Source organism: Melospiza melodia, chromosome 6 (genome assembly GCF_035770615.1).
Source record: "Melospiza melodia melodia isolate bMelMel2 chromosome 6, bMelMel2.pri, whole genome shotgun sequence".
NCBI lineage: Eukaryota > Metazoa > Chordata > Aves > Passeriformes > Passerellidae > Melospiza > Melospiza melodia.
The window spans coordinates 56,721,277-56,731,237 of record NC_086199.1 but is presented as its reverse complement, the minus strand read 5'-3'; the positions used below and the strand labels follow the sequence as shown (position 1 = coordinate 56,731,237).

The window sequence follows — 9,961 nt, the reverse complement described above, 5'->3', positions numbered from 1 at the left end:
GGAGGTGTGGGAGGATGGAGACAGCGGCCACCAAAGGCTGGGGAAGGCCCAGCTCCAGGTAGGAGATGCTGCCTTCCAAGGAGAGGGACTTGTCTGTCCCACTGGAATTTGGGGTGTGAGGCCAATGGAACAAAGGGTTGATTCCATTTTCTTACATGGGTCAGGCTGTGTTTGAAACAGCCCAAGGTAGCAGAGAGCTGGGGTCATTTCCTAGCAGGGAGCTTGACTTGGAAGCTGCATTCCAAACTCTTGTCCACATTTATTTTATCTCCCACGTGGAGATGCCTAAGGAAGGTGGGGTGTTCCTAACAAAAGAACATCCCAATTCATCTGTGGTAGAGGGTTAAAAATTAAAGTGTGAGTGGAGGTGCCTTTAGGACTCTTCCAATCCCTTAGTATATGAATGGAATTGAAATTAAATATCCAGATCCTGACAAGCTTGTGTGAACTCCAAAGCCTCTGCAAGTGTTTTACAGCCAGGGAGGGAGACAAGAGTCTGGAGTCTCTCCCCAAAAACTGGCTGCTGTTTGTTTGAGCAGGCATAGGAATGACTGTGGATTCCCTGGGGCTGTCCTTATGGAGAAAGGTTTATTTATGTGCCCTGGGTTTATTCAGGGTCTCTTCACAATGATGGAAACTGATTTCATTGAAATGCCAGAGGTGCCCAATGCTTTCCCCAGGCAGAGCTCAGAGCCAGCCCTGTGGGAAGGGGTTTAATGCCCATTTTCCCCATCCCTCCAGGCAGCAGCACTGGAGCACTTGAGCCAGACATGGCCAAGGTGCCCAGTGCTGGCAGGAGGCAAATCCAGGGATTGGCCAGTGGGAGTTTGCACTGCTCCTGGAATCCCAGGCCTGGAGCTGTGCTTCAGAGAGACCAGGAGACACTGCCTCACTCGAACCTTGTTTAAAGCTCAGCAGCCTCCCTGCTCCCTTGGCATTATTGCTGCTCCCTTTGCTGCTCTTCCTTACCATTATTATTGGTGGTGGTGGTGTTATTGTTATTGATGTTATAGTTACTGTTATTACTATTACTGTAAACTCCCACTCCATGTCTTGCACAGTCCTTTCCTTCCCAGAGGTGCTGCTTCAGGAAAGCCCCTCCAGCCTGGGAAGGAGCTCCTGGCTCCAGACACGTTCCCAGTGCCCAGGAGCAGCAGGACCTGTGCTGTTCCCAGCAGGTGAGGCAGAGGTGCCTTTCCTTCCTTCCCTGCTGCACTTTGGCTCTTTGAGGGGTCTCTGGGGGTATGAGGGAGAAGTTCTTTGTCACTCCAGGGCAGAATTAGCCTTGGTCCCACTGAAAGCAGGAGGAATCATTTTATCCCTGTTTTTGGATACACATTTTTTGTTCTCTCTGCTGCTGACACCGTGTGGTGAAGCAGCAGCTCCCAAATTTTCAGTGCTGCTCCCTGGAAGAGTTTTCATTTGTAGAACCATGAATTCCCTGCTGGAATCCAGTCACAGCCCCCAGATCAATGTGCAGTTTAAGGTCTTACACCCTGACCAGGACAAGTTCCTGTTTCTAGACATGGAAAATGGGGGAAAACTCAGACTGGAGTGGAGCCAGGATGCAGAATGGGGCAGTGAGGCAGCGTGCTCAGCCCAGGCTGGGGCTGGCACAGGGGCTGTTCCCTGCTGGATGACACCTGTGGGGAACAGATCCTTCTCTTCCTTTGTCCAAAGTCCAATGGCAAAGGATTCAGGAACTCACAAGTGGGGCCTGGAATGAAAACGTTCTGTTAAAATTAGGCAAAGAATGTGATAAGAAAAAATAGGCATATTTTTTATGTATTAGAATAGTAGGGAATAAAATGTTGACAAGGGGCACTTTTATTCAGTGTCACCTTTCATTTTTTTATGGAGTGAGCAATCAGAACAGAATTAGGAAAGCCAGGAGCCTTTGATTTCCAGAATGGACCTAATTTCCATTTTCTCCTCTCTTTCAGGACAGGAAAAACCACTTAACTCATCCCATCTTTGCCCAGAGCTTTGGAGTTTGAGCAGCCAAACCCAACAGGCTCCAGCTGCACTGGAGGGTCCCTGGCTCTGCCGTGGTGTGGGGTGAGTCCCCAGCTGTCCCCAGAGTGTCACAAACCCAGAGGGATCTGCCCTGGTTTCAGGCTGTCCCTGCAGTCCCCAACGCCCGAGACCCAGAGAGAGCCCTGTCCAAAGGGGCTCTGTCACCTTTGTCCCCTTGCCAGGCATGGTGGCAGCCCCGGAGCAGCTGGGAGCTGGGGCAGTGTCTGGGGCTGATCCAGGGCAGGGCAGGGCTGACCCTGGGGGGGTTGGCCCCCCACGCTGAGCTCAGGCAGGATCAGGGGCACAGGTGCTGCATTTTGTGCACCCTGAGAGTTTCTGTCCCCCCCGGGCATTTCCTGCGGGGCTGGGGCAGCGCAGGGAGCAGAATTAACCCTGCAGCTGCCGTGGCCATTGCTGGCCTTGGTCTCTCTGCTGTGCCATCCCACCGTGGCCATTTGCTGCTGTCACTGCCACTGCCACCCCTGGGGCTGTGTCCTCCTGGCAGCCCTGCCCAGCCCCTACAGGAGCTCCGGTGGTGCCTCTGGGCCTGTTGGGAGGGTTTGCTGGGAATGGGCCTCACCCCTGGGAGGATCCTTTTGTTCCAGAGCAGACTCCAGAGCTTTCGGGCTGCTCAGCTTCAGGGTTGGATTGCAGAAGTGCCTGAAAGGAAGAACAATGAGGTTTGTGCAAGTGGTGCACTCAGACCCCACCTGGCAGTCTGTGCTTTGTGTGGGAGGTTGTTGTGCACTGGCACTGCAGGGAATGAATGTCCCCTTCCCAGTTCAGCCCAGCAGATCCCAAAGGCTCTTACAGGAATATTTACCCTTTCCTTCCCTGGGTGATAATTTCATCTCCACCTGCTGTGAGCCATTCCTTGAGTTCTCCTGGAGAAAACCTCACAGCAGAGGAGTTTGCAAAGAGCCCAGAGCTGTGTTTGGAGCAGAGAGGGCTGAGAGCTGCGTCTGCCTGTGCTGCCCCAGCCTGGCAACATCCCCATGGAACAGCCTGGGCAGAGGGGATTGGATGGAGCCAAATCCCTTCATGCAAGAGGGTTTCTCCTGTGCAGATCAGGCATGGGGCAGGCAGTGAACTTTGGAAATCAGCTGGTTTCCCCAGAAAGCATCACTCCCATCAGCATGAGTGACAGGACCTGTGCCCACTGCTCAGGAGTCACCAGAATCAAGGGCAAAGGTTGGTTTGGGTCTGAGAACTTGAAATAACTTTGAAAGAGAAGAAATCACCTTTTTCTTCTTGCTTTTTCTTTCAGATGCTGGAATTGCCTCTGTGGATGTGCACTGAGCTCTCATGAAGGGAACTGCCAGGCCTTAATGGTGGTGAGTTCATGTTCTTCTCACTGGGAATTGGAAAGGATTATTAATTATTTTTAGTTAATGGTAATAGTTTAATAGTTAATAGTAATTAGTAATTTTAGTTTAATAGTTAGTAGTAATACTTTTACTCACATAATACCCTCTTACCCTTCAGAAATATTTTCTGAAACCTTGTCCCTTTGGTGCCCCACTGTGTGTGGCAAGGACAGAGAAAGTGAGCAGAGGAGCAGCCTCAGGCAGGGGAGGGGCAGGAGAAAGGCACTGTGGGCAAAGGGACCTTCCTGGCATCACCAGGGCACCTGTGGGGAACAGAATGGACCCTTTGGAGGTGAGGAGTGGACAGTTTGGGACAAAAGCTGAGTTCATCTACAGGGTAATAAATCAGGGATATTTCTGAGAGAAAAGCTGAGGTAATGAGTTCACCCACCTTGGCCCAAGTTGTGTTTGCACAAAGTGGGACCAAAGGTGAAGGTCAATCCAAAGCCAACCCTGCTCAACCTCTAAATCCCAGGATAAACTCTACAAGTTGCCCATTGAGGGACTAAAAATTTGTAAGAATGGAAGCAAGAGCATTGGGAAGGTTCCTGGAAATGCCATTACAACATTACAATGTTGTCATAGCATCTTTAACATATCTTTAAGCTTTTTTGACAACAATGCATTTCTCTGTTGGGATTATTCACTCTGTGGGCTTTGGGGTTTGTTTGGATTTAACTCCCTCACAGTGGCCCTGACACTGCTCAGGAGCTGGTAGGACAAACAGTCAGAGCTCCTGGCAGGGGCAGGGTGGTTTCCTCCAGAGGGGATCCAGCTGCTGCCCACCAGCCTGGCCACGAGGGTTCTGCTTTGACTCCTGTTTTCTTCCAGGGCAAGAATGATTTCAGCTGATTCAGATGAGTTTCCAGCAGCCTCATCTCCCAGCACCTCCCGGGCAGCCGATCCCCTCTCCCGCCCCGCCTGCTCTGAGCTCCCGCCCAGCCGGCGCCGACTGTGCAGGGAATTTGTCCTGCCAGCATCAGGACAGGAGCACTCTCACCCTGGGACTGGGATTGTCCTTTTGGGGGATGCTGGGTACTGGGATTTAGAGAATTCCATACATTTGGCCGCTGAAATTTCTCAGCCCAGGGGCTTTGGATGACAGGGTAGCAGCAAGATTGTTCCCTGTGTGGTGCCTAGATTTGAGGTTCAGTATCAGCTTTGCTAGTTTAGAGGAATTATACCTGTAGTCCCTTATTCCTTGCTGAATTCCCACTGGAATAACCTCCCAGTGCCTCCTGCAGCATCGATATTCCTACACAGAGCTGCATATTGAACACCAGCTGTGCCAGGAGCCAGCAGAGGCTCCAAGGAAGCTCAGTGGGATCAGGACAAGGACAGGTTGATATTCCATAGCATTTGCTATTTATAACCCCTGTCCCCCAGCCAAATGTTTCCCCACAAAATTTTCCATCTGTCTGCTGCCAAAAACCTCATTTTTACCTCAAAATGTTCATTCTACCCATGTCCCCATGGGCACGTGACAGAGTTCCCATTCCACAGGAATTCCATGGGCTCCACCCCTGGGCTCGGGCTCCCGCTGATGTTTTACAGCAGCCCAGGGCAGGAGTGGCCTCTGGGAGTTCTTTTCCCTGAGGAAAGGATGCACATCCCTGCCTTCAGGGCACCTGCAGCATGACCCACCTGTGCAAGCTTCCCAGCAGTTCTGCAGTTCCAGCTGGCTCCCTAAAAACTCCAAACTTCGTCCAAACAAAACTTCATCTAACTCTAACCTTTTGTTTTAGGGCACCTCCGAGGGCCTTGCTTGGGACTGAATTTCTGTGAGGGGAATTCCCTTGGCTTTAAGGCTGCTGCTGGAGGATGTCCCCAGGCTGGAAGGGAAGGGACTGGAGTGGCTGGGACACCCCTGGTGGCTGTGTGGGAGCTCCAAGAGGTGGCACCGGGAATTGCTGTCTGGGCTCTCTGCAGACCCAGCGTGCAGCACTCCCGGGCAATGGCAGCTGTTCCTGGGGGTGTTTTTGGGATGTCAGGGGGCTCTGTCCGGGCTGCAGCAGCTCCGGGGCCCGTTCAGAGCAGCCCCTGGTCCGTGCCCATCCCAGCGCTGCCCGGGCATCCCAGTGCCCGCCCCGGGTGTGCCTGGCACGCTGCCCGCACGGGCAGGACACTGAGGCGCAGCTCCTGCCCCGCCCGCACCGAGGACAGGAGGGGCCGGTTCCCTCCCGGGGCTCGGCCTCCTCCCGCCCCGCGTTCCCGGCCGGCCGGGACACACGGAGGGAGCGCCGAGGGACATTCCTGGCAGGGAGCAGCAGGGCCCGAGGGCTCCGGGCAGCGCCGGGCCTGAGAAGCAGCGCCGGGCTCAGCCCCGCCGCGATTCGGGGCTGTGAGCGCTCACCTGCAGGAAACGCCCCTCGGCAGGCGGGACCAGCCCTGACACTGCAGGAGAGCTTCGGCCTGGGACCAAGGGAGCCCTCAGGACTGGCCTTGCTCGCTTCTCCCTGGAAAGGAACACGGCATCAGCACCTTTACAGCCATCAGGGAAATGCTGAAAAAGACAGAAAATCAGGATTATGGGAAGAGTTTTGTGCTGTTGTGTCAGATGCCAGGCAGTTCTATCCTAGAGCCATTCCAGAGGCTGGTGTGCAAAGCAGCATTAGCAAAACATGTGCTGATTTTCCCAGGAATTCCCTTGCTGGCAGCAGCCATTCCCATCCCAGGCAGGACTTTTCTCGTGACCCTGAGATTGGCTCAGGTGCTTGGAGCAGGGTGCTGAGAAGGCCAGGATTCTGAGTTTAATGCCCACATGGGCCAGTCCCCTACCATCGTTTGACCTGACGATCCTCGGGGCTCTTTCTAAGAATATCCTGTGCTCTAGAAATAAATAATGAACAGTTTGCACTGGCTTTTTAAACCCAGAGGATTTTGCATTGGAGAGCACAAGCCACAGGGAAAGTGGGGAAAGGAGGGAGAGCATCAGATCTCACCTGGTAGATGTCGAGTGAGCGGCCCGAGCGGAACCGAGCCCGGGCAGGGCCCCGTCCCGCACCGGGCACAGTCGGAGCACGAGCAGCAGCGCCCGGCCCGGAGCGGCTCCTCCGGCCCGCTGTGATGCAGCCCCGCTCGTTCCGCGGGGACGCGGCGGGCGAGAGCCCCGGGGGTGCGGGCACGGGGGTCCGGGTCCCGCTCTGCGCACGGTGGCCTTGGGGCGGCCCTGAGGGAGCGGCGGGACCGGAGGGGTCCCGGGGCCGTCTCGGGCGGTCCCCGCGCCCCGCCCGATTCTAGCCGCGATCCAGCGCCTGCTCCGGGAATGCGCCGCCCTCCTGCTGGGCCCGGCACCGGCACAGCCCCGGCTCCCCACGGCAGCAGCGGGACCTGCCCGGAGCCGCAGCGGGAGCAGCCCCGCAGCAGCCGCGGTGCAAGCGGGAGCGGCAGTACGGGCCTCGGTCCGCGCCCGTCCCGGAGCGGCTCTTCCCACCCACTGTAATCCCGATCCCGGTCCCAGCCCCAATCCCGCCTCGGTTCGGCGGCGTCGCGACCCGCAGCCCACCCGGCGAGGGAGAAGTGGCTCAGCCGGGGACCCCCAGCAGACACCGGCAGGACCCGTAGCCGAATCCCCAAGCCCAGGTCCCGTTCCCGGCCCCACCTCAGCGCCTCGAGCCCCGCGCAGCACCGGGAGCAGCCCCCGGTCCGGGGCTCCGCACAGCGCTCCAGCGGGGGCCTCGCCGCATCCCGGGATGAGCATCCACCGCACAAAGCAGAGCGGGCGCGGATCCGCCGGGATTTACGGGCGCGGGCGGGGCGGGGCCGGCTCAGGTGTGAGGGGCGGGGCCGGCTCAGGTGCGCGGGGCCCCAGCGCGGCTGCGCGGGGCGGGGCCGAGAGGATTTAAACCCCGGGAATCGCCGCTGGCGCCATTTGCCCCCTCGACGCTCCGAGGGGGAGGTTGCGTCTGCGCGGACTCCATATATTTTTATTTGTTTCTTTTACGCTTCTTTTTACTTATTTTTCTCAGTACCTCCCCTCTTTCCCTCCCTCCCTTCCTCCCCTCCCCCACCCCCTACCCCCCCCCTCCCTCTCCCCCCTAACCCTCCCCTCCCTCCCCCCCAAACCGCTCCCTCCCGGGCCGGTCCCCCCTACCCTTCCTATCCCCCTGCACACCCCAACCCTGCCCTACCCCTCCTTCCTCCACGCTTCCTTCCCTCCCCAGCCCGGCTCCCACCTGCCCCCTCATCCTCCTTCCCTTCCCCCCAATTCCTCCTCATCTACCCTCAATCCTCTCTCTCCTTCCTTCATCCTTCATCCTCCTCTACCTCCCCCTGATTTTTCCTCCTTTTCCCCTCTTCGCCTTGACCACCCCCACCTGTGCTCCATCCTCGTCCTCCATCCTGCGCCCGTCCTGTCCCTGCCACCCCCCTGCCCCCCTCCCTGCTCCCCTGCACACCCCGAGCCCCCCACCTGCCCTCCATCCTTGACCCACCCCGACCAGCCCCTCTGTTCCCGTCCTCTGTCCCCTCTCCCTCTTTCCCCCGCAGCCGCGGGGCTCGGGGCGCCGCACAATAAAGCCCAGAGGGCCGGAGCGGCGCCCCCGCTGTCCCTGGAGCCCCCACACGGGGCCGGACCCGCTCGGCGGGACCCCCCATTGCAGTGCAAAGCACGGCCCGACAGCGCCGGGGCTCCGGCTGTCCCTACATCACACTGGGGGGCCCCGGGGGGAGGGGGAAGTTGGGGGGGTGGGGGGTGTTAGGAAGGGCCCCCTCCTCAGGAGGGGGTCCCGGGGGGGAGGGGGGGTTGGGGTGGGGGGGGGTAGGGCCCCCTCCGGAGGAGGGGTCCCTGGGAGGGGGGCGGGGCGGGCCCCCTCGGGAGGGGGGAGTCCGGGGAAAGGGGCGGGGCGGAGGGGGCACTCCCCCCCTCCAGGCCCCGCCCCCTCCCTCGGGACCCCTCCTCCGGACGGGGCTCGGCCCGGCCCCCTCCCAGGGACCCCTCCTGCGGACCGGGGCCCGGGGGAGGGAGGGGGGCGGGAGGGGAGGGGCCGTTTGTCTGTCCGGTGATCTCTATGTGTGTTCACGCGGCAGAGTGACGGGACGCCCTCTGCTTCCCCCCCACCCGCCCCCTCCCTCCCCCCCGGGCCCCGGTCCGCAGGAGGGGGTCCCGGGGAGGGGGCCGGGCCGAGCCCGGTCCGGAGGAGGGGTCCCGAGGGAGGGGGCGGGGCCTGGAGGTGGGGGGGGGAGTGCCCCCTCCGCCCCGCCCCCCTCCCAAGGACCCCCTCCTCCGGAGGGGGCCCTACCCCCCCACCCCCAAGCCCCCTCCCCCCGGGACCCCCTCCTGAGGAGGGGGCCCTGCCTAACACCCCCCACCCCCCCAACCTCCCCCCCGGGGCCCCCCAGTGTGATGTAGGGACAGCCGGAACCCCGGCGCTGTCGGGCCGTGCTTTGCACTGCAATGGGGGGTCTCGCCGAGCGGGTCCGGCCCCGTGTGGGGGCTCCAGGGACAGCGGGGGCGCCGCTCCGGCCCTCTGGGCTTTATTGTGCGGCGCCCCGAGCCCCGCGGCTGCGGGGGAAAGAGGGAGAGGGAAGGAGAGGGGAGGACGGGGAGAGAGGAGAGATGGAGGAGATGAGGATGGTGAGGAGGGGTAGGGAGGGGCATCGGGGTACGGAGGAAAGCGGGAGGAGAAGGGAAAGGCCAGAAGGGAAGAGAAGGAACGTGGACAGAGGAGGGAGAGAATGGGAATAGAAGGGATTAACCGGGTAGGGACAGGAGAGGAAGGTGTGGAGGTTTGGGAAGAAAGGCGAGGAGGGTTTGGGGGAGAGAGGGAGGAGGGGGAAAGGGAGAGAAAGCAGGGGAGTACGGGGAGAAGGAAGGAGGGGTAGAGGGGAGACAGGAGGGGAGGCCGAAGCCCCCGCGCCCCACCTGAGGACGGCGGACACAGAGCTGGCGCCCGCGCCGAGCTCTGAGTGAGCAAATGGCGGTGGAGGCGATTCCCGGGGATTAAATCACCTCGGCCCCGCCCCGCGCAGCCGCGCTGGGTCCCCGCGCACCTGAGCCGAGCCCGCCCCGCGCACCTGAGCCGGGCCCGGCCCCGGCCCCGGCCCCGCCCCTGGAACCGCCCCCGGGCCCACCCCGGGCCCCGCCTCACGGAGCCCCGCCCTGCCCGCGCTGGGGGCGGGGCCATCGCTCGCGGCCTCGCCCCTCTCACCTGGGCCGGGCCCGTCCCTCACGGCTGGGACGAACCGGGGCTGCTCCCGGCCCTGGCACCGGGGCTTCGGGCCCGTGTCCGCTGGGGGTCCCGGGGCGGGATTGGGGCCGGCGTGGGGACCGGGCTTGCCGCGGGCGGGAGGAGCCGCTCCGGGACGGGCGCTGGGGCGGAGCCCGGCGCTGCCGCTCCTGCTCCGGTTCCGCCACGGCCCCGGAACGCTCCAAGCCCCGCCGGTCCCCGCAGCGCCCGAGAAATAATTTCGGAAATTTTTATCCAGCGTAGGCAGATAATTCTCCTAGAGAAACCCCAAACATAAAGGCTATGGGGTCGAGGCAGGTGGGAGGGGGGGGCGATGTTCTGCTTTAAATTAAAACTCATCGGGAAAAATCCATCTGTGGAAGAGCTCATTTCCTCTCCCGGACTGGCTTC

At 60.4% G+C, this 9,961-nt stretch overlaps 1 protein-coding gene and 1 long non-coding RNA gene across 4 annotated transcripts; one reads left to right on the top strand and one right to left on the bottom strand.

Moving 5' to 3' along the window:
* Positions 1–1,171: 1,171 nt before the first annotated feature.
* On the bottom strand, positions 1,172–6,377 carry LOC134419368 (uncharacterized). Of its 3 annotated transcripts, XR_010028025.1 has the most exons (5): positions 5,737–6,377; positions 3,495–3,646; positions 3,258–3,370; positions 2,597–2,676; positions 1,172–1,717 (listed from the first exon to the last, which is right to left on the bottom strand). It is a non-coding gene; the product is annotated as an uncharacterized LOC134419368 (long non-coding RNA). The 3 variants fall into 3 exon arrangements; XR_010028024.1 differs by lacking the exon at positions 1,172–1,717 and having other exon boundaries at positions 2,561–2,676; XR_010028026.1 differs by lacking the exons at positions 1,172–1,717; positions 5,737–6,377 and adding an exon at positions 4,827–4,944 and having other exon boundaries at positions 2,561–2,676.
* Positions 6,378–6,648: 271 nt separating this feature from the next.
* LOC134419930 (basic salivary proline-rich protein 1-like) lies at positions 6,649–8,972 on the top strand. The gene is made up of 3 exons (XM_063159531.1): positions 6,649–6,756; positions 6,844–7,281; positions 8,412–8,972. The coding sequence occupies exons 1-3, from the start codon at positions 6,649–6,651 to the stop codon at positions 8,970–8,972; spliced, it is 1,107 nt and encodes a 368-aa protein (XP_063015601.1).
* The last annotated feature ends 989 nt before the right edge of the window (positions 8,973–9,961 follow it).

What these genes read in the sequence shown, in the direction of transcription:
- LOC134419930 (XM_063159531.1), top strand. Translation starts at nt 6,649, where the DNA reads ATGCGCCGCCCTCCTGCTGGGCCCGGCACCGGCACAGCCCCGGCTCCC. An exon ending in AGCCCCGCAGCAGCCGCGGT is followed by an intron (nt 6,757 to 6,843) that starts GCAAGCGGGAGC and finishes TCCCGGTCCCAG; the next exon opens with CCCCAATCCCGCCTCGGTTC. An exon ending in CTCGACGCTCCGAGGGGGAG is followed by an intron (nt 7,282 to 8,411) that starts GTTGCGTCTGCG and finishes TTCACGCGGCAG; the next exon opens with AGTGACGGGACGCCCTCTGC.